Here is a 25,000-nt window from a genome sequence, read left to right as displayed (position 1 = left end):
CACTCAAATTTAATGTAAACATAAATAGCGCTCGACTTAAAGGTGCACTTTTTAGTAGGGATGCCCGATAATATCGGACTGCCGATATTATCGGCCAATAAAACTTTTAAAATATAGTATCGGAAATTATCGGTATCGGTTTCATAGTTATCGGTTTCGGTTTTAAAAAGTACAATTTATGAATTTTTAAAGGCCTACAGAAACCCACTACAACCGACCACACAGTCTGATAGTTTATATATCAATGATGAAATATTAACATTGCAACACATGCCAATACGGCCGGTTTAGTTTACTAAATTACAATTTGAAATTTCCCGCGAAGTTTCCTGTTGAAAACGTTGCAGAATGATGACGCGTGTTTGTGACGTTGTTGGTTGGAGGGGACATATTAACCAGCACCACATACGGCTAAAAGTTGTCTCTTTTCATCGCATAATTACACAGTAATTTGGACATCTGTGTTGCTGAATCTTTTGCAATTTCTTCAATTAATAATGGAGACTATAAAGAAGAATGCTGTTGGAGGAAAGCGGTGGATTGCAGCTGTCTTTAGCAACTGAAACACAGCCGGTGTTTCTTTGTTTGTTGTGAAGCTTTAACACAGAGCTGTCAAGCGAACATGTTTCTCTACGTCAACCAGCAAGTTTTTGATATATATTATGATATCAAGTCGGCTCTTACCGGGGACTTGAGTGGATTACGCGACCTCATCCTGCAGCTCAAAAAGGCAGCTGTGATCTTGGCTCCTCGGCTTCTCTCAGAGACACTGGCGGTCACCGCAGCCATCCGACTTTCAGGTATGACTATAATCTTACTAAAATACTATTAACACAATATTTTCCAGAATTATCCTAGTTAATGTGTCTAATTACATCTGAAACGCTCCCACTTCCACCCCCTGGAGCCGTCGCCTTTTCTTTTCTTTTTTTTTGTGCTTCACTCTAACTTTCCTCATCCACAAATCTTTCATCCTCGCTCAAGTTAATGGGGAAATTGTCACTTTCTCGGTTCGAATTGCTCTTACTGCTGGTGGCTCACATTATAAACAATGAGGATGTGAGGTGCCCTCACCGGTGACGTCACGCGTACATCATCTGATACTTCCGGTACTGGGAAGGCGTTTTTATTAGCGACCAAAAGTTGCGAACTTTATCGTCGATGTTCATTAAAAATATGGCATTATCGCAAAATGATCGAGTATGACACATAGAATGGACCTGATATCCCCGTTTGAATAAGAAAATATGATTTCAGTAGGCCTTTAAATCTCCGCTGTGTACACGGACAATAAACCTTAAAGGCAGTGCCTTTGCGTGCCACCCCAGTCACATAATACCTACGGCTTTTCACACACACAAGTGAATGCCATGCATACTTGGTCAACAGCCATACAGGTCACACTGAGGGTGGCCGTATAAACTACTTTAACACTGTTACAAATATGAGTCCCACTGTGAATAATGACAAACACATTTCGCAAACAACAGAATACCCAGTAACCCTTGCAGCACTAACTCTTCCAGGACGCTACAATATACACCCCTGCGACCCCTGCCCCCCACCCCCACCTCCAATTGAGCATGTCCCAAATTCCAAACTGCTGTTTTGAGGTATGTTAAAAAAAATAATGCACTTTTTGACTTCAATAATAAATATGGCAGTGCCATGTTGGCATTTTTTTCCATAACTTGAATTGATTTATTTTAGAAAACCTTGTTACATTGTTTAATGCATCCAGAGGGGCATCACAACAAAATTAGGCATAATAATGTGTTAATTCCATGACTGCAAATATTGCTATCGGTTGATATCGGAATCGGTAATTAAGAGTTGGACAATATCGGAATACCGGATATGGGCAAAAAAGCCATTATCGGACATTTCTACTTTTTAGTATTTAGAATAAGATGGGACAGGACTTCATGAGTTTAGTGGACACATTGTAGACAGGTTTTTCACTCCATTATTATGGAAGATTCTTGTTTTCTTTATCATGTCAATATGTCTTCTGTTTACTTCACAGATTAAAGTTCCGACTTAGATCTTGTGAAAACTAAGACACTCAGTTGTAATTTGATTTACCTGCACACGTGCTTCCGTCAGGTCGGTCCTCAGGGCCAGCTGCTCACGGGCGTAAACATCGGGGTAGTGCGTCTTCTGGAAGACCTTCTCCAGCTCTTCCAGCTGGTAGCTGGTGAAGGTGGTGCGATTGCGCCTCTTCTTGCCCTTGTTGCTCTCGCCGCCGTCGCCCTTGTCGTGGGGGCCGGCGAGATCGGCGCCCGTCGACCTATCAGAGGCCGCCTTCGCAGCCTGGTAGCCGGCGTCCATCGTCGGATGGTCGGAGAGTGGAGTCAAGTCAGAATCTGTCAGACTGGAAGTGTCCTTACCTGAAAGTCAGACCAGGGGTCGAGCACGTGTTATTATTTTATTTCTATTCATGCCCCTGGGGGTGGTCACAGAAAGGAGGTTGTTGTTTGGCGTGGCTGGCCAAGAGTCGTCGCAAAACTACTTTTTAGAGGCCACTCTTACCTTGGAATGAGACAATATTTGGGGGAGATATGTCTTATAATATAATAGGTGAAAGTGCAAATGTTTAAAAAATTTTGCAATTTTTGTTTCTTAATAAGAGACCTTAATAGATTATAGGGTTGTCCTGATACCAATTAAATGTATTTCAATACTTTTCAATACTTTTTTTTTTTTGTATTTGACTTTATTAAGTCTTCGGGTAGAATTTTATCAAACAAAACCAGTTGTCTTCTAAGTAAAATAGAAAGTTAATAGAGCTGTTTATCGATTTCATGGAGGAATGTAGTTAATCACAGAACTGGCATCCAATGTTGTTAAAAAGTATTGATTTTTTAAATTAATTTAAAAAAAAAAAATCAATGAAATTATTTTTTTAAGTCTTCGGGAAAATTTTGTTGAACAATACCAGTTGTCTTTTAAGTGAAATAGAAAGTGAATTGAGCTGTTTATATATTACATGCAGGAATGTAGTTTTTTACAGAACTGGCATCCAATGTTATTAAAAAGTATTGATTTTTCCATCAAGAATCAATTCTGAATCGAATCGTTATCCCCCCCCCAACCCCCCGAGTCATTTTTTTATAAAAAGGTTTTTGTTTTTCTGTAGGTTGTTAGTCTGTTTAAGTACATATGTAATAGGGTTGTGCCGTTAAAGAAACAAAAACGTCATTTGTTGTATTTCCTGCTTCGTTTACACCAGGGGTGTAAACTTTTTCCACCGAGGCCCGCACACTGAAAAATCAAAGCAAGCGGGGGCCATTTATTTTAAAAAACAATCCAATGTATGTGTAAAAAATATACATTTAGGCCTCCACTCAGGCTTGATCCCGGGGACCCCAAAAGGTTTTGGTAAAAATGTTAAAAATATGTCATTATTCAGTATTATTTTTTATTATAATTCAACTTTTAAATCTCTAGATCAACATTAGGTCTATCTGTCAATATGATGTTTTTAAAGATTTAAGTTGTATGCTCTTTTAGTCTAAGAAAACCATGTTTTTTTATGGGAAAAACCCACAAAATATGCAATATTTTCACCCAATAAAATTTCCAAGTAGAATTTTTGAGATTATGTAATAATTGGATTTCAATACTTTTTTAAGTAAAAGGGACCACAAGAAAATGACACTATTGGCTTTATTTTTACAAAAAAATTCATGGTACATCAAACATATGTTTCTTATTGCAATCAAAGAACAATGTTGTCAACAAAGGCTCCTAATTAGTCTGCTGACATATGCAGTAACATATTGTGTCATTTATCATTCCATTATTTTGTCAAAATTATGCGGGACAAGCTGTAAAAAAATAATTATTAATCCACTTGTTCATTTACTGTTAAAATGTGGTTATTTTTCTTTTTAACATGTTCTATCTACACTTCTGGTAAATGTAATAATCACATATTCTTCTGTTGTTTGGATGCTTTACATTAGTTTTGGCTCATAGCACAAATTTAGGCATTGATCCGATACCAAGTCGTTACAGGATCATACATCGGTCATATTCCAAGTCCTCAAGTGTCCAGGGACGTATTTCATGAGTTTATAAACATAATATGAATTTTAAAAAAAGGAAAAAAGATTTGGTGACGATAAAATTTTTCGATGTAATCATAGTAGTATCGACTAGATACGCTATTGTACTTGGTATCATTACAGTGGATGTCAGGTGTAGATCCACCCTTGGCATTTGTTTACATTCAGGTGCGCTAGCTTTTGTTAGCGGTGATGCATGTTTAGCTATTTCTCGTCCTGCAGGGATGATGCTTGTAAGAAACTTACTTTATTTGTCGCCATGGAAGCAAGGATTAGTGATTTTTAGAAGTAGCTAAAACATTGCCGATGGCTGATGGATGTTCGCTGCTAGCTAGCTAGCCATGTCTTAAAGCACCTCTTCCTGAGGGCGTTTCAGTGTTCTAACTTCTCCTTAATCGTCAGTTTTTAGGCCAAAATGCATCCGTTCTACCTTTTCTGTCTACACACTCTGTCTGCTTGTAAGTACTCCGTGATTGTGCGCTGCCGAACATGCTCCTCTGCTCGTAAAACCAGCAATGTTACGACGTGCAGTTATGCCCGGGAACCTGTACTTTTCAAACAAGATAGTACTGTTTTTGATTCATTACTACCGCGATACTACACTAGTATCGGTATACTGTACAAGCCTAATAGATTATCATCACACATCAACATTTCTAACATGTAAACGCTGCCTTTCTAGTTTGGAAGTTAGTTTGGGGAGTTTATGGTCAACTGTATTTGTATTTCAAGTATTTCAACTCTAATTGGAAAGCAAGTACTGTATTGATGCTTTACTCATTTTATCCCTCACACTTAAAAGTAGTCTGTGAACGCGCCTACTCAGAGCTCACTGTCCAATTACGGTACCGTTTATGAAAAGCCTACTGAAATGAGATTTTCTTATTCAAACGGGGATAGCAGGTCCAATCTATGTGTCATACTTGATCATTTTGCGATATTGCCATATTTTTCCTGAAAGGATTTAGTAGAGAACATCCCCGATAAAGTTCGCAACTTTTGGTCGCTAATAAAAAAGCCTTGCCTTTACCGGAAGTAGCAGACGATGTGCGTGTGACGTCACGGGTTGTAGGGCTCCTCACATCCTCACATTGTTTACAACCATAGCCAGCAGCAGCTAGAGCTATTCGGACCAATTAAAAGCGACAATTTCCCCATTAATTTGAGCAAGGATGAAAGCTTCGTGGATGAGGAAATTTAGAGTGAAGGACTAGAAAAAAAAAAGGCGATTGCAGTGGGAGCGATTCAGATGTTACTAGACACATTTACTAGGATAATTCTGGAAAATCCCTATTCTGTCTATTGTGTTGCTAGTGTCTTAGTGAGTTAAATAGTATCTGAAAGTCGGAGGGGTGTTGCCATGGGTGTGTTGACGCCAGTCTCTGAGGGAAGTCACGGCAGCTGCAGCTGCAGCAGGAGGAAGCTCCGCTGATGTCTCCGGTAAGAGGCGACTTATTACCACAATTTGACCGAAAATTGACCTTGAGACAACGTTGCTTGACCGCTCTGATCCATAGTAAAGCTTCATCTTGGGGAATTTTAAACAAGGAAACATCGGCTGTGTTTTTGTGGCTAAATGCTTAAAGCTTCCCACCTCCATCTTTCTACTTTGACTTCTCCATTATTAATTGAACAAATTGCAAAAGATTCAGCAACACAGATGTCCAGAATACTGTGTAATTATGCGATTAAAACTTGGATCGGGCTGGAAAAATAATGTCCGCTACAACCCGAGGCCTCAAACCCACGCGTCATCATACCGCGACTTTTTCAACACGACATTTCACGGGAAATTTAAATTTGCAATTTAGTAAACTAAAAAGGCCGTATTGGCATGTGTTGCAATGTTAATATTTCATCATTGATATATAAACTATCAGACTGCGTGGTCGGAAGTAGTGGGTTTCAGTAGGCCTTGAACAATATATGGCAATAAAAAACTTTTCTGATTCTGGTTAAAGGTAACAATTGATAACAGAAACATGCGACCCAAACTAGATCGAGTTAGCTTAAGGCGTTCATCTGGTGGACCTAATTAGTCCCTGCGGGATTTAAAAATAATATATATGTACAGTATATTTTATGGCATATTTTTCAAAAAGTTGCAATGATTTGAGGCTTCATTTTTTTCCAATAACATTGGATCCACTTGTGATTTTCAGAATTTGTTATCAGTGTCCTAACTGTTCTTTGTAACTTCAGCCTCAAAAAGCACAGCATTTCAACTGCAATTGGAAAGCAAGTACTGTATTGATGTCTTACTCATTTTATCCCACACACTTAAAAGTGACACTCAATGGCCGTGAGCGCGGCTACTCAGAGCTCACTGTCGAACTACTGTACCGTTTATGAATGAATGAATTATAACCGTAGGCTTCCTTGCTGTCCGCTGTGTCGACCACAAGCTGCAGGCATTCTCTGTGTATGTTTCACGCTTGAAAAGTTTTTGTCCATCTTACACAGGGGTGCCCACACTTTTTCTGCAGGCGAGCTACTTTTCAATTGATCAACTCGAGGGGATCTACCTCATTTATATATATCATTTATATTTATTTATTTATGAAAGAGACATTTTTGTAAACAAGTTAAATGTGTTTAATGATAATACAAGCATGTGTAACACATATAGATGTCTTTCTTTCACGAAGACAAGAATATAAGTTGGTGTATTACCTGATTCTGATGACTTGCATTGATTGGAATCAGACAGTAATGATGACAACGCCCACATTTTCAAATGGAGGAGAAAAAAAGTTGTCCTTTCTGTACAATACCACATGAAAGTGGTTGGTTTTTGGCATCTAATTCATCCAGCTTCCATACACTTTACAAGAAAAACATTGGCGGCAAATTCCGTAGCTTGCTTGATTGGCATTCACGGCACCCGAGGGTCTTGTGAGATGACGCTGGCTGCTGCCAGTTCATTATTATGAAAAAATGACAGAGAGGAAGGCGAGAAACACTTTTATTTCAACAGACTTTCGCGCCGTCCCTTCCGTCAAAACTCTAAAGGCCGACTGCACATTTCCTATCTTCACAATAAAAGCCCTGCTTCATGCTGCCTGCGCTAACAAAATAAGAGTCTCAGAAAGCTGGCGTGCACAAGGGATCGCTTGTGCACGCCAGTTTTCCGAGACTCTGTATTTAGTTAGCGCAGGCAGCATGAAGCAGGGCTTTTATTGTGAAGATAGGAAATGTGCAGTCGGCCTTTAGAGTTTTGACGGAAGGTACGGCGCGAGAGTCTGTTGAAATAAAAAGTGTTTCTCGCCTTCCTCTCGGTCATATTTTAATAATAATGATCTTGCAGCAGCCAGCGTCATCTCACAAGACCCTCCGGTACCGTGAATGTCATTTAAGTGACGTCTTGGTGAAGATTGATGATCACTAATTTTTAGGTCTATTTTTTTTAAAAGCCTGGCTCGAGATCGACTGACACACCCCCCGCGGTCGACTGGTAGCTCGCCATGGACGTAATGGGCACCCCTGGTCTTACACATTCATTTATCATCCAACACATTTACGTGAAGAGCATTTGTCAACTGTTATGCGCTATACTGGTCTTTTTATTTTGGTAAATGAGAGGTGAAAGATTATCATCACACTTCAACATCTCTAACATGTATATACTGCCAATTTGCTCGGTCGACACTGCAAGTGCGACGACTCTGTTCTTAATTGCCTTACCCTGGATAAATGAATGTAAGTGAATATATAAATACATGTAATCCAGGAAGTTCTGATGCCAGGGGGTTGTCATGGCTAAGACTTGGGTGAGGTTTGTTTTCCTGTGGTGCAAAGCGATTGGAGCGGGCACAGCATAAAGGTAAAGACATCTTTTATTTATACAATTAAAAGGAACAAACAAAAGGCGCGCACAAGGTGGAGAACAGACTTTGCTATAAAAACAAAAAACTTGCACTAAGGCAAAACTATGGACAACTAAAACGAAAACATTTACTGTGACTGAGAAAAAGAGTATGAAAAAAACAGCACGGTTCATCAGCGTGTCCGGGCGTTTTTTTTTAACTGCCTCAATTTTCCGTCATTTTGAATTAAAGTTGCGTGAATTTTCAAGGTACGTCCAGGGTTAAATTACCGTATATATATTACTCGAGTTGGTGAATTCTAGCTGTAAATATTGTAGCGGCCCATGGCTTTGGCTGGGGGGGGCGGGACTTCCGGGGAAGATAGGGAAGTGATGCTATTGACAGGAAGTGTTGGTGCGAGTTTTGCCGGGAAATGTCCTTTTTTTTTATTTAAAATGTTGACTCTGCATTATTATTATTATTTTTTTTTTTTTTACAGAAGCCAAAAATAATTGGCTCGGATTTGTGAAATACCCTTCACCTATGGTGTATTCTCTGAGAACATCTGTTTTTGTTTCAAATGTTTTGAGGCATTATTTAAAATTTTTTACATTAGAATGGTCCACTGGACTGAGGAGATACATTTTAAAGAATGGGCTGTTAGCTTTTTTTTTGTTTAAATATAATTAACCTGTTTTGAAGCATTATTTATGTGTATATTATATACAAGAGGTTATTTTGAATATTGCTACCTCTGTACTTTTTCAAAAAGTGTGAATTTTACATAATATAAGTGTGACTTATTTTGTTGTACTGTCAAAAGAGGAGAAACAATGCTTTATTTAAATAAATATGTTATTTATAAAGAAAGTTCAAGTATCATTGACAAATTTTCACTTAGTCCCTCGGTACGCATATATCTGTCCTCTTTTTGGGATTTCAGAATATGGTCAGCCTAGGATAACATGAGTTTGTAGAGGGTGATCGAGGGTTATGTCGCCAGGCTGACTACCTGGCAATTGTGGCTTAAATAATACTGTGGTGATTGGACAGGTGCGTGAGTCAAAACAAATGAGGTGCGTGACATGACAGGTGAAACTAATGGGTATAACCATGGAAACAAGACAAGGGACTGAAAAAGCAGGAACTAAAAAGAGTGCAAAAACCAAACAGGACATAACTTAAAGAAAACATGATCCCAAACATGACAGGTGTTGCTGAATGATTATATACTACATTACCCAGAAGCGCTGTAGACAGGAACAGGAAGTAGGTCTGAGCTATGCAAAGAAGAGTTGATGTACATTACATGTTGTTTCTGCTTCATCTACAAAATAAACATAAGTTTTGATGAGACTGTTGACGTGCACGTTTGAGACATGTTCATTTGGCAAAACTGACACTGATTGGTCAAAATGTGCAGGGAAGTTGCAGCTTTTGGGCAAAGACAAAGTTGCGAGAATAATTTGCGTGGGCGGGTCGAATTTGCAAGAATTAGCGCGGTCACAACATAAGGAATCCCCGGAGGGACTGCCCTATGACTATTGTTAGCATGCAGCATGCTGTATTTTATAGCGCTATGTGCACATTTTAATATGATTGTGTAATTTTTTGGTTTTACCAGCATTGGCCGGGTCCAAACATTTCCATCGTGCCTCTGCTTGAAGTGACAGTCACTTGGCAGCTTTGCACGGCCCATTATTCAATTGGAGGGTTATGACTGGGTGGAGCAAATGCATTTCTTGGTCTTTAGTTGCAAAATTTCTTGGCACTGAGTGTTAATATGAATGCTGATTGTTTTGTTTTTTTAAAGTCTGCATGTGTGATAAATGATGGGTATAGTTTGCCGCATAGATCATGTGATGCGTTGAGGCATGTATGGAAGTATGACACATGAAGGGTGGCAGTTTTCATTGGGGGAAAAATAAAAAAGGTGGAAAAGCACCATGCGTCGTCACAGGGACCGCCACCATTCATTTGCAGAGATGTTGTTGCTGGTGACGGAAAAATAAACACTTGCTGCACCCAAACACTGAACACTCAGACGGATCCGCGCTAATAAATCCTCACAGCGATGTTCCTGCCAGTGTCCATTAGAATTATTCACTTTCTTGCTTCTTTTTGGATCAAAACACCCAAAAGAGGCATCTTATTGCACTTGAACAAGGTCTTACTCAGCAGGCACAAGACATTGATTATACGTTGATTATAAATACATGTCCTTTAAAACTGCTTCTTCCTACTCCTTTTTGAACATGTTGAAAAGAGAAACTGGAAATTGTGATGAATCATGTTGTATGCGTGCATGTTCAAAATAAACTCATACTCAAACCTGACCTTGAGACAACCTTGCAAAATAGTTCCATCCATCCATCCATTTTCTACCGCTTGTCCCTTTCGGGTTGGCGGAGGGTGCTGGAGCCTATCTCAGCTGCATTCGGGCGGAAGGCGGCGTACACCCTGGACAAGTCGCCACCTCCTCGCAGGGCCAACACATCTACTTTTTAAGCTTGTTCTTATTTTTGCTTTCTAAAAGAAAGCTGAACCTCTGAGGTCATAGGGATTCTCTCTGGGTTTAAATCTCACTTGTAGACACCCAGGCAGCATGTGGTTATGAGCTTTGAAAGCCACAACAGTAGGTCAACAAGATCGAGCAGTTTTAATGTTTTTAATTTAATGAACAGAGCATTGGTATGGTCATTATAATTCGCATAATTTACAATTCTAATCGCTTTCTTTTGAAGTAAGAATAAAGAGTTGATGTTTGATTTGTAATTGTTTCCCCAGATTTCAACGCAATAATTAAGATATGGGAGTATGAAAGAATGATATAACATGTTAAGAGCCTTTTGATTTACAGAGTTTTTAATTTTATGTAACATAGCAATATTTTTTGCCATCTTTGTCTTAAGTATATGTATGTACAGTTTCCAATTTAATTTATCATCTATATAGATCCCCCAAAATGTTATTGAATACACCCTTTCTATCTCCATATCATCAATTCTTATATGACTCTGTATGTTATTTTTCCTATTTCCAAAAATTATATATTTAGTTTTATTTAGGTTGATTGATAGTTTATTGGCATCAAACCATTGCTTTAGTATGTGGGGTTCGATCTCTACAGTCTCTAGGAGTTGGTCAAGGTCTTGCCCAGAACAGTACAGACTTGTATCATCATCAAAAAGAATACAGTTGAGTTTTTTAAAGATTTTAGAAATATCAATAATATACAGTAAAAACAATTTTGGTCCCAGTACAGAACCTTGGGGTACTCCATGTGTTATGATATTTTTGTCTAAATCTACATTGTTCATATGCACATACCGCTCTCTGCCACCAAGATAACTTTTCAACCAATCACGAGCAAGACCTCTGATACCATACCTCTGCATTTTGTTAAAAAGTAATGTGTGATCGATGGTGCCAAAGGCCTTGCTCAGGTCAATAAAAACTCCAACAGCAAACTCCCTCTTATCAATTGCAGTGGTTACCTTCTCAACTAGTTCCATCACTGCCATGGAAACCGTATTGGTGTTCACTTAGCAAGTGATGCTTATCAATAAAACTGTCAAGTCTTGACACACATAATTTTTCAAGGACTTTTGAAAATTGTGAGAGTAAAGTAATAGGCCTATAATTTGTGAACTGAAGATGGGAATGACTTTTGCCGTTTTCATTTTCTTTGGGAAGACACCTTTTATAAAAGAACTATTGCAAATATAAGTGAAGGGAACAGCTATAAAATCAACAATTTCCTTGATCAGAGAAAAGTCCAAGCCACAGCAGTCTGTTGACTTCTTGTTTTTCTGAGAATTTACAATTGTTTTGATTTCACTTTCATTAACGGGGGGGAAAAAAAACGATTCTAAATGATTCTGAATGGTTTGTTTATTAAATTTTGCACTGTTTTCAGGTTGTACAATTTCATTTGCTAGATTAGGTCCAACATTTACAAAAAAGATGTTAAAAGCATCAGTTATCCCTTTAGGGTCATTTATAGTTAGATTATTTTCTATAAGATAGCTGGGATGTTCCTTATGTGTCTTTTTTTTCTTTTTAATGATACCATTTAAAACGTTCCACGTACCCTGGATGCTATTTTTATGTTGTTCTAATAGGTTACAGGAATATAGTCGCTTGCAGTGCTTTATTATTTGTGTTAACTTATTTTTGTATGTTTTATATTTGTGTTCAGTTTCTTTGGTTCTGTACTTTAAATGTCTTCTGTAAAGATAATTTTTCTTTTTGCAAGACTTCAGTATTCCTCTTGTGATCCACGGTTTGTCTTTAACGGTGCTGTCTTTAATGAAATGTTTTTTTTAGTTGGACAGTGCTTATCGTACAGTTTTATGAAAATATTAAGGAAAGTTTCATATGCCTCATCCGGGTCTGTGGAGGTATAAACTTCCCCCCCAGTCTTGGGCACATAACTCAGACTTGAATGCTGCCATAGTGTGTTTGATGTACAGTAGAAGCATTTAAGTCTCACCTTAAAACTCATGTGTATACTCTAGCCTTTAAATAGACTCCCTTTTTAGACCAGTTGATCTGCCGTTTCTTTTCTTTTTCTCCTATGTCCCACTCTCCCTTGTGGAGGGGGTCCGGTCCGATCCGGTGGCCATGTACTGCTTGCCTGTGTATCGGCTGGGGACATCTCTGCGCTGCTGATCCGCCTCCGCTTGGGATGGTTTCCTGCTGGCTCTGCTGTGAACGGGACTCTCGCTGCTGTGTTGGATCCGCTTTGGACTGGACTCTCGCGACTGTGTTGGATCCATTATGGATTGAACTTTCACAGTATTACGTTAGACCCGCTCGACATCCATTGCTTTCCTCCTCTCCAAGGTTCTCATAGTCATCATTGTCACCGATGTCCCACTGGGTGTGAGTTTTCCTTGCCCTTATGTGGGCCTACCGAGGATGTCGTAGTGGTTTGTGCAGCCCTTTGAGACACTAGTGATTTAGGGCTATATAAGTAAACATTGATTGATTGATTGATTGATGTCTAATAAATCTATATTGGACTGCTTTTTTGTCTTTTCTCCTATCAAAGAAATCGTGGAAAATGCTGAATACAGGTAGATGATCACTTATGTCATTGAATAGTAATCCTGCTGTTATTCGATTCTCCGGTGTATTGGTGAATATGTTATCGATCAGTGTGGCAAAGTCTACGGTTATTCGGGTTGGTTTTGTTATAAGGGGAAATAAATTATTACTGTACAATCCTGTTATAAAATCTGTTGTTTTGGTACTGTCCATGGGGTTCATAAGATTAATATTAAAATCACCGCACACAATATGGATTTTGTTTGACTTACTAAATAAATAATCAAGTTTTTCATTGAATGTGTCCAGACATGATCCAGGTGTTCTATAGACACAACTGGCGTTTATTTTTTTTCATTTTTCTACTGCGATTTCTACAGTTATACATTCAAATACTCCAGCTATAGCAGTAGATTTGCTGTCAATCTTCCAACATTTTAAATCTTGATTTACAAAAAAGTGCAACTCCTCCTCCCCATTTTTCAACTCTGTTTGTGGTGAATAATTCATAACCATCCAATCTCATTTCACAGCACTTGTTGTCGGCGAGCCAAGTCTCTGAGAATGCAACAACACACAATTTTTTGAACTGGCTCAAATATTCAGTAATATTGTCAACATTTTTAAACAAGCTTCGGCTATTAAAGTGTATTACAGTAAATGATTCGTCCATATTCACACATTTAAATGGTCCGTCTGTGTAGTACTCACAGTTTCTGGTAATATTATTGTAAAGATTGCAATGGGGATCTATATCACTGCCAAACTCATTTAAATTACAGTTATAAAAGAGATTGTCATAAAAATCTAGTTGGGTATAATTATAATTATTACACAATTCACTACTATCAATATTATCAGTACTTCTACGTTCAATTTCCTTATTACCAATATTGGTAAAGATATTTTTTAATTCACTTTCCATTATATTTTAGTTTATTTTTCTTTGTACAAATGACACATTTGTATCCACCTCCAGTGAAACATTTGCATACAAACACACACACACACAATATGATCATACAATTAAAAAGTCAATATTTCATAACAACATTGATTTTAATCCATTATTATTTTTACACCCTGCACAAACATCATCAACAATGATACGCCATATACAGTCCGTATTTACAGACTTCCATAAGACGAGCGTACCATCATTTGATAATCACTGCTCGAGATCAACTTCAGATCTGTCGATTAAAATCAGTATTGTATTTTCATGTTTTTTATTTTTATTTTATGCCCTTTTTGTCGGATAAATATTTATAACATGGCAAACACACGATATATGTAATACATTCCTCTAAAACTATTCCAAAAAGGAATTTTAAATGTGAAGTAATTGGAGCCTTGAATAGGTCAATATTTCATAATAACATTGATTTTGGTTCAATATTATTTTTTGAGTGATCAGTGCCAGAGCTCGGTCCGTGTTGCTGGCAGTAGGTCGGACTCGTTTCCAGTGAGGGTTGGACTCTGCCAAAGCTGTCTTTTGTAACCGATTCTGTTCATAACTTTTAAGGACAGAATTTCTAGGGGCAGTTAGGACGTTGGTTGCTGCAGGATTAGGTCTCTGCTTTTGGCAGATGATGTGGTCCTGATGGCTTCATCTGGCCAGGATCTTCAGCTCTCAAAGGGTTGGCAGCCAAGTGTGAAGTGACTGGGATGAGAATAAGCACCTCCGAGTAAGAGTGCATGGTTCTCGCCCGGAAAAGGGTGGAGTGCCATCTCCGGGTTGGGGAGGAGACCCTTCCCCAAGTAGAGGAGTTCAAGTATCTAGGAGTCTTGTTCACGAGTGAGGGAAGAGTGGATTGTGAGATCGACAGGCGGATCGGTGCGGCAACTTCAGTAATGCGGACGCTGTATCGATCTGTTGTGGCGAAGAAGAAGCTGAGCCGGAAGGCAAAGCTCTTAATTTACCGGTCGATGTACGTACGTTCCCATCCTCACCTATGGTCATGCGCTTTGGGTCTTGACCGAAAGGATAAGATCACGGGTACAAGAGGCGGAAATGAGTTTCCTCCGCCGTGTGGCAGGGCTCTCCCTTAGAGATAGGGTGAGAAGCTCTGCTATCCGGGAGGAACTCAAAGTTAAGCCGCTGCTCCTTCACATGGAGAAGAGCCAAATGAAGTGATTCGGGCATCTGGTCAGGATGCCACCCGAACGCCTCTCTAGGGAGGTGTTTAGGGCACGTCTAACCGGTAGGAGGCCACGGGGAAGACCCAGGACACGTTGGAAAGACTATGTCTCCCGGCTGGCCTGGGAATGCCTCGGGATCCCCCGTGAAGAGCTGGACGAAGTGGCTGGGGAGAGGAGAGTCTGGGCTTCCTGCTTAGGCTGCTGCCCCCACGACCCGACCTCGGATTAGCAGAAGAAGATGGATGGATGATTATTTTTAGAGCTATTACAGCTTTAAAGAAAAGGCAACTTTGTTTTATTACAGTCAAATTTGCCACTTTTTCTAGTTACTTTTACCGGTTTTCTCTTTTACTACACGTTTTTAATGGCTTTTTTTTTTATCTACAAAGAATTTGTAGAAAGTGCCGTGGCCTTTTGCCATCAAGTGTCTGAAATAAAGGAAAAAGTGGTTTCATCCATCATTTTAATGTATTTCATGTGTAAAACTGTATTTATGCTCCATAAAACCATATTTTATGTTACTAATTTTGAATTGACATGCCGTGACTCAAATAAAGTTAAAGTACCACTGATAGTCACACACACACACACACTAGGTGTGGCGAAATTATTCTCTGCATTTGAGGGGAGCAGAGAGCAGCAGCGGTGGTTGCGCTCGGGAATCAATTTGGTGATTTTAACCCCCAATTCCCACTTTTGATGCAGACTACCATAAAGGGAGGTAATGGCTCCCATTTTTATAGTCTTTGGTATGACTCTGCCGGGGTTTGAACTCATGACCTACCCATCTCAAGGCGGACGCTCTAACCACAAGGCCACAGAGCAGGCAATATGGTAGAGCGACTGGCCAGAAACATGAGGATTCCTAGTTCAAATCCAGCTTGCTCCATTCTAGTCACCGTCTTTGGACAAGACACTTTACCCACACCGGCATAGATGATGTAGACTCATTAAATATGTAAGGTCGCTATTTAAATATAACTCACCTCACATTATTTCTTAGTGGAAAAATGTATTTGGTTTTTTAAGCAGTTTGATTTTCGTCCGGTTTTTGTTTGCTTTTTTTGTTTAATGCCCTAATTATGAATTAAACGAGGGAGGTGTTTAGGGCACGTCCAACCGGTCGGAGGCCATGGAAAAGACCCAGGACATGTTGGGAAGACTATGAATGAAAAAATAGTCCCTCTATTAGCTGGAGGTCAGCAGAAAAAGCTGCGAATATGACAAAAGTGTATAAGTTGCTCCGGAGTATAAGTTGCACCTGCCGAAAATGCATAATAAAGAAGGAAAAAAACATATATATTAGGGCTGCGAATCTTTGGGTGTCCCACGATTCGATTCAATATCGATTTTTGGGGTCACAATTCAATAATTTATCGATTTTTTCGATTCTCGATTCAAAAACGATATATTTCCGATTCAAAACGATTCTGTATTCATTCAATACATAGGATTTCAGCAGGATCTACCCCAGTCTGCTGACATGCTAGCAGAGTAGTAGATAAAAAAAAAAGCTTTTATAACTGTAAAGGACAATGTTTTATCAACTGATTGCAATCCATCCATCCATTTCCTACCGCTTATTCCCTTCTGGGGTCGCGGGGGGCGCTGGCGCCTATCTCAGCTACAATCGGGCAGAAGGCGGGGTACACCCTGGACAAGTCGCCACCTCATCGCAAGGCCAACACAGATAGACAGACAACATTCACACTCACATTCACACACTAGGGCCAATTTAGTGTTGCCAATCAACCTATCCCCAGGTGCATGTTGATTGCAATAATGTAAACATTTTATAACTATTAAACGAACCAAAAATATGACTTATTTTATCTTTGTGAAAATATTGGACACACTGTGTTGTCAAGCTTATGAGATGCGATGCAAGTGTAAGCCACTGTGACACTATTGTTCTTTTTTAACATTTTTTATAAATGTCTCATGATGATGTCAATGAGGGATTTTTATTTGCTCAATTGCTCTGTTTTTTGCAGTTCTGAGTGTTACTGGGTCAGGTTTGGTTTTGGAATTGGATTGTATTGTTATGGTATTGCTGTGTAGTGGTCTGTTGGATTGATTAAAAAAATAAAATAAAATAAAAAAATATTTATCAACTTTTAAAAAATGAGAATCGATTCTGAATCGCACAACGTATTCAAACCGATTTTTTCCCACATCCCTAATACATACAGTAAGTCACACTGGAGTATAAGTCACATTTTTTGGGAGATATTTGATAAAATCCAACACCAAGAATAGACATTTGAAAGGCATTTTAAAATAAATAAAGAATAGTGAACAACAGGCTGATTAAATGTACGTTATATGACGCATAAATAACCAACTGAGAAGGTGCCTGGTATGTTAACGTAACATGTTATGGTAAGAGTCATTCAAATAACTATAACATATAGAACATGCTATACGTTTACCAAACAATCTGTCACTCCTAATTGCTAAATCCCATGAAATCTTATACGTCTAGTCTCTTACGTGAATGAGCTAAAATATATTTAATATTTTACGGTAATGTGTTAATAATTTCCCACATAAGTCGCTCCTGTGTATAAGTCGCACACCCGGCCGAACTATGAAAAAAAACTGACTTCTAGTCGGAAAAATATGGTATTTATTACATGGCAAACACACAATGTATGTAATACTTTCCCCTACAATGGGGGTCGGCAACCCGTGGATCTAGAGCCCTAGTGGCTCTTTAGCGCCGCCTTAGTGGCTCTCTGGAGCTTTTTCAAAAATGTATGAAAAATGGAAAAATATGAGGGGAAAAATATAAAAGATATATTTTTTGTTTTAATAGAGTTTCTGTAGGAGGACAAACATGACACAAACCTCCCTAATTGTTATGAAGCACACTGTTTATATTAAACATGCTTCACTGATTCGAGTATTTGGCGAGCGCCGTTTTGTCCTACTAATTTCGGCGGTCCTTGAACTCACCCTAGTTTGTTTACATGTATAACTTCCTCCGACTTTCTAAGACGTGTTTTATGCCACTTTGTTTTATGTCTCATTTTGTCCACCAAACTTTTACCATTGTGCGTGAATGCACAAAGGTGAGTTTAGTTGATGTTATTGACTTGTGTGGAGTGCTAATCAGACATATTTGGTCACTGCATGACTGCAAGCTAATCGATGCTAACATGCTATTTAGGCTAACTATGTGTACATATTGCACCATTATGCCTCATTTGTAGCTATATTTGAGCTCATTTAGTTTCCTTTAAGTCCTCTTGATTAAATTTATATCTCATGACACTATCTTGCCGATTGTATTGTACCATATGTCCCGGCAAGAAATCTGCGTTCAAAAGACTCCGGCTTATTAGTGATTCCTAGACCCCAAAAAAAGTCTGCGGGCTATAGAGCGTTTTCCGTTCGGGCTCCAGTATTCTGGAATGCCCTCCCGGTAACAGTTCGAGATTCTACCTCAGTAGAAGCATTTAAGTCTCACCTTAAAACTCATCTGTATACTCTAGCCTTTAAATAGACCTCCTTTTTAGACCAGTTGATCTGCCGCTTCTTTTCTTTCTCCTATGTCCCCCCCTCCCTTGTGGAGGGGGTCCGGTCCGATGACCATGGATGAAGTACTGGCTGTCCAGAGTCGAGACCCAGGATGGACCGCTCGCCTGTATCGGTTGGGGACATCTCTACGCTGCTGATCCGCCTCCGCTTGAGATGGTCTCCTGTGGACGGGACTCTCGCTGCTGTCTTGGATCCGCTTGAACTGAACTCTCGCGGCTGTGTTGGAGCCACTATGGATTGAACTTTCACAGTATCATGTTAGACCCGCTCGACATCCATTGCTTTCGGTCCCCTAGAGGGGGGGGGTTGCCCACATCTGAGGTCCTCTCCAAGGTTTCTCATAGTCAGCATTGTTACTGGCGTCCCACTGGATGTGAATTCTCCCTGCCCACTGGGTGTGAGTTTTCCTTGCCCTTTTGTGGGTTCTTCCGAGGATGTTGTAGTCGTAATGATTTGTGCAGTCCTTTGAGACATTTGTGATTTGGGGCTATATAAATAAACATTGATTGATTGATTGATTGATCTGTATGTAATATGGCTTTTATTTTTTTGCGGCTCCAGACATATTTGTTTTTGTATTTTTGGTCCAATATGGCTCTTTCAACATTTTATGTTGCCGACCCTTGCCTTACAACTATTTCAAAGTGGATTTTTTATTTTATTATAAAAGCAGTGTTTTCATAAAACACTGTTTTTTATGTAGAAAAAAAAAAAATCAGGACTTATACCAGGATTGAAACTACAAACGCAGGTTGGAACATTTCACCAGCCTTCCAGGACAGTAAATGTGCAAGGAAAGAATGCATTTGTTCATCTTCTGGGAGTTGTTTTACGGTCTGGGAAACAAAAGGATCGTGAGGAACAAGGGGCTTCACTGGGTAGATGCAGGTGGACGTTGACAAGTGAGGAGACCAGCAGCTGCCGTACATTAAAGGAACACGGAGCCGAACTGCAGGGTTGCACCCGGAATAAGTTTCTAAACGATCTGTGCACGCATCCTCATTATCAGTAATCCACGTGTCTCGCAGACACACCATCATCTCAATGCTCTTATTATTAGTAGCACTATTTTTACTATGACGACCAATGCGAGACGCTCACTTTGAAATGCTGACTGAGCAGAGATGATCTATCTCAGCAGGCTGTGTAACGTTTATGGACTGTGAAAATAATCCATGAAGTCCAAGGCTGATAAATCACTTCTCAAACACGTTTTTCCTTCTTCGCACACAGCCGCCCTCGGCCTTGTCCCGCTGCCAAGCGCTCCAGCAGAAACCAACATCCTTCATCTCCTGTTTTTTTGTGGTCTGTTTGCAGCAAAACATTCCATGCGAGTGAAGAGGCTGCGAGAACATTTTTTTGGTTGGCGCATCCCACACACACTGTGAAACAATCGCAATATTCCATTATAATAATAATAATAATGATAATCGCTCAAAGAAACTTTGAGCACAGCGTGACCTGATCAAGTTGCTCCCGTTTATGTCGACTACCCGTCTATGTCGACAACCTCATCAAGTCCCAGTGCCCTGTGTTGTTCTTATTACTAAAATGTACACGATCAAGTTTACTTCAACATACAGTCGTGGTCAAAAGTTTACATACACTTGTAAAGAACATAATAATAATAATAATAATAATAGATTTTATTTGTAAAAAGTACTTTATGTTGAGCAAACAACCTCAAAGTGCCACAGTGTAAAAAAATAATAATAAAAAAATATAAAACTAGAAACAGCCCAATAGCTACAACCAGCATGCATGTCTATAGAAAGGCTTTTTTTTTAAAAGATGGTTTTTTAAGCCTTTCTTTAAAGCATTCACAGTCTGAGGTGCCCTTAGGTGGTCAGGGAGAGCGTTCCACGGACTGGGAGCAGCGGAGCAGAAAGCCCGGTCTCCCATTGTTCGAAGCTAATACATAATGTCATGGCTGTCTTGAGTTTCCAATACTTTCTACAACTCTTGTTTTTTTTTTTTTGTGATAGAGAGATTGGAGCACATACTTGTTGGTCACAAAAAACATTCATGAAGTTTGGTACTTTTGTGAATTTATTATGGGTCTACTGAAAATGTGACCAAATCTGCTGGGTCAAAAGTATACATACATACTTATACAAATGTTCCAACTTGCATTTGTAGTTTCAATCCTGGTGTAAGTCCTGATTTTTTTTTTCTACATAAAAAACTGTTTTATGAAAACATATGTAAACATACTTATACATATACATTTACATACATAATATTTGGTTGTATGTCCCTTGGCAAGTTTCACTGCAATAAGGTGCTTTTGGTTGCCATGCACAAGCTTCTGGTTGAATTTTTAACCACTCCTCTTGACAAAATTGGCACAGTTCAGCTAAATTTGTTGGTTTTCTGACATGGACTTGTTTCTTCAGCATTGTCCACACGTTTAAGTCAGGACTTTGGGAAGGCCATTCTAAAACCTTAATTCTAGCCTGATTTAGCCATTCCTTTACCACTTTGGACGTGTGTTTGGGGTCATTGTACTGTTGGAACACACAACTGTGCCCGAGACCCAACCTCCGGGCTGATGATTTTAGGTAGTTGTGGAGGGGGGCGTGGCCTGCGGGCCTGAGAGAGACAGGGACGCAGAAAAGACTTGTTGCTGTAAAGCAAAAAACTTGCATAATTCTATGAAAATAAGAATTATGCAAGAATTATGCAAGTTTTTCTATGTTTGTCGATGTTGACAAACATGGTTTGTTTTCGTCGACATACATTTTGAGACCTAGACTGAATCGGTTTGTTTATGTTGACAATTCATACAGTCGCAGTCCACCACATTTTTACTAAAAAGTTCCTGCTTATTCAATTTAAGAACAATCAGTCTGTTCATGTCAACAAACTGTCCAAGTCCACCACGTTTGTCTTATTACAAAAATGTACCCTATTAAGTCGATGTCAACACAACCTTTGAGACCCATTAAAAGTCCTTCCACCTATGTAGACCAATTCATTAACACTCATTCCAACACGCATAAGAAGTTTGTTACTAAAAAGTACCCACTTAAGTCAACGTCAACATACATGGCCGACCGCTTTGGTCGACATAAAATTTTGAAATCTGTGAAAAATTGTTCCGTTTATGTTGACAAACAGTCTATGAGGACCAAGTCATTAACGCTCTGTGCAACATTTTCTTATTAATAAAAAGTGCTCGCCTATTTTGATGTTGACATACATGGTCGACCGCTTTGGTCGACATAAATTTAAGACCTAGGAAAAATCGTTTATGTTGACAAACAGTCTATAAAGGACTTCTTATAAAGAAAAGGTGCTAGCCTATGTCGATGTTGACAAACATGGTTTGTTTTTGTCTACATAAATGTTGAGACCAAGACTGAATCGGTTTGTTTATGTTGACAATTTATACAGTCGCAACCCACCACGTTTTTACTAAAAAGTTCTTGCCTAATTCAATTTGACAACAATCAGTCTGTTCATGTCAACAAAATGTCCAAGTCCACCACGTACAAACTTTGAGACCAATAAAAAGACCTTCCACTGATGTAGACCAATTCATTAACGCTCATTCCAACACGCTTAAAGAAGTTTGTTACTAAAAAGTACCCACTTAAGTCGACGTCATCATACATGGCCGACGAAAAATTTTTTAAATCTATGAAAAATTGTTCCGTTTATGTTGACAAACCGTCTATGAGGACCAACTCATTAACTCTCGGTGCAACTTGCCTTCTTATTAATAAAAAGTGCTCGCTTATGTTGATGTTGACATACATGGTCGAACGCTTTGGTCGACATAAATTTGAGACCTAGGAAAAATCGTTTATGTTGACAAACCGTCTATAAAGGACTTCTTATAAAGAAAAAGTGCTAGCCTATGTCGATGTTGACAAACATGGTTTGTTTTTGGCGACATAAATATTGAAACCTAGACTGAATCGGTTTGTTTATGTTGACAATTCATACAGTCGCAGTCCACCATGTTTTTACAAAAAAGTTACTGCCTAATTCAATTTGAGAACAATCAGTCAACAAAATGTCCAAGTCCTCCACGTCCAACCTTTGAGACCCATGAAAAGTCCTTCCACCGATGTAGACCAATTCATTAACACTCATTCCAACACGCTTAAAGAAGTTTGTTACTAAAAAGTACCCACTTAAGTCGACGTCATCATACATGGCCGACAAATTTTTTGGGGAAATCTATCTATGAAAAATTGTTCCGTTTATGTTGACAAACCGTCTATGAGGACCAACTCATTAACTCTCGGTGCAACTTGCCTTCTTATTAATAAAAAGTGCTCGCTTATGTTGATGTCGGCATACATGGTCGACCGCTTTGGTCGACATAAAATTTGAGACCTAGGAAAAAAATCGCTTATGTTGACACACCGTCTATGAGGACTTCTTATAAATAAAAAGTGCTCGCCTATGTCGATGTTGACATACTGTACATGGTTGACTGTTTTTGTCGACATAAAATTTGAGACCTAGACTGAATTGGTTTGTTTATGTTGACGATCAGTACGGTCCCATTCCACTAAGTTTTTACTAAAAAGTTCCTGCTTATTCAATTTAAGAACAATCAGTCTGTTCATGTCAACAAACCGACTAGAGTAGACTATTTCAATCAAGTCTAAATCCACCACGTTTGTCTTATTACTAAAACGTGACTTCTTGATTTGATGTCAACATAAAATTTTTCCACCTATGTAGAACAACTAATTAACGACCATTCCACCATGCTTTCTAAAAAAAAATAATTGCCCGCTTATGTTGATATACATACATGGCGCTTTTGCAGACATATAATTTGAGACCTCGGAAAAATTGCTTTGTTTATGTTGACAAACCCTCTATTAGTCGTTGTCGGTGATCACTCGAAACGAGTTTGATTGTCCTCCTGTTGGTGGGATTGCCTTCAAGACAACGCCTGTGCGTGGAATCTTTTAAAGTGGGGAGACTGGTGCACACACAGCCACTATACTTTCCTTGGCAAAGAGAAGGCCAGGGTCCAGTGGCATGGAGACCAAGACAATTGGGGGCCCATCTTTGCTGCAGCCTTCTTCCACCTTTGTGACCGTTGTGGATCTTCTATGCAACCATCATCCGCTCACTCCGCCGTTGAGGTCTTTTTAAAAAAATTTTTTTTTTTTTTTTTTTAGGAGTACTACCTCATTAACTCTCAGTCCAACATGTTTTCTTATTACTAAAAAGAGCCCGCAAGATTGACCGCTTTTGTCAACATAAAATTTGAGACTTAGGATGAAAAGTTCCTGCTTAATTCAACATCAGAATACTCCTTTGTTGATATGCAATTTCAGAACAATCTGTTTATGTTGTCAAATCACTGATGTCAATCAGCTCATCAAGTCCAAGTCCACCACGTTTGTCTTATTACTAAAACGTGCCCTCTTAAGTTGACGTCAACATAAAATTTGAGACCCGTTAAAAAATGTTTTCCTTTATGTGGACCAACTCATTAACGCCCATTACAACTTGCCTTTTTAATTACTAAAAAGTGCCTTCTGAAGTTGATGTTAGCACACATGGTCGACAGCTTTTGTCAACATAAAAATTAAGACCTCGGATGAATCGTTCTGTTTATGTTTACAACCCGTCGATGTCGACCAACTAATCAAGTTCCCGGTCAACACATTCTTTTTTGTACAAAAAAGTGCCTGCTTAAGTCGATGCAACATTGTTAGAATAATGTATATATTATCACACAACTTTAGTATGCTTAAAGTCCGTTGCTATGGTTATTAGCGATTGGACTCAAGCTGCATTTTTTCTATCTGTGCAAGGACAAAACTTTTTCTCTTAGAGGTGGCCTCAGCCGCAGATGTTATCTTTATTTTAGCCCACTAACAGCCAAGGACTTCAAGGACCTCAACGAAGATAAGATGATAGGACGCAGACAAAGCAGAAACAAGGAAATCACAAGGCCCAGCACATTCCGTCACATATTGTGCGTACTGGACTGCGCTTTGCATAGGATATGTGACCACAGCTTTTAGAGGTGGCTTTAGTGATGTGGACTATGGAACTCCTGAAAAAATAAAGGGATGCGGGAGCTGAACCTTAGAGCGTAGGGCGAGACTGTGACTAAGTGTGCAGCTCCATGAGTTCTCCTCATGAGCTAAATTGAACTCTGTCTCTGCATGGTTCCTTGCTTCGTGTCTGTTCAATAGATGTCATCAGCGTTTGAACCTGACGAACATTGACCCTTTTTGTCGACATAAAATTTGAGACCTGTGATGAAACGCTATGTTTATGTAGACAACCGGTCAATATCAACCAGTCAATCCAGTCTCAGTCATCCACGTAACTAATAAAACAGTGCCTGCTTAAGTCAACATCAAAATACATGTTTGTCAAAATATAAGTTGAGCCCCATGA

The 25,000-nt window shown here is 39.1% G+C and overlaps 1 protein-coding gene across 2 annotated transcripts in view; it reads right to left on the bottom strand.

Moving 5' to 3' along the window:
• Positions 1 to 25,000, bottom strand: part of LOC133542813 (homeobox protein aristaless-like 4) — a 71,072-nt gene that overhangs the window by 21,343 nt on the left and 24,729 nt on the right. For both annotated transcript variants that reach the window (XM_061886998.1, XM_061886999.1), the window contains exon 3: positions 2,086 to 2,390. In XM_061886998.1, the coding sequence (XP_061742982.1) occupies positions 2,086 to 2,390 (305 nt within the window). The remainder of the gene's footprint in view (positions 1 to 2,085; positions 2,391 to 25,000) is intronic.

Source organism: Nerophis ophidion, linkage group LG25 (genome assembly GCF_033978795.1).
Source record: "Nerophis ophidion isolate RoL-2023_Sa linkage group LG25, RoL_Noph_v1.0, whole genome shotgun sequence".
NCBI classification, from domain to species: Eukaryota; Metazoa; Chordata; class Actinopteri; order Syngnathiformes; family Syngnathidae; genus Nerophis; species Nerophis ophidion.
Note: the sequence above shows the minus strand (reverse complement) of the source record. Positions and strands in the feature narration are given on the sequence as shown.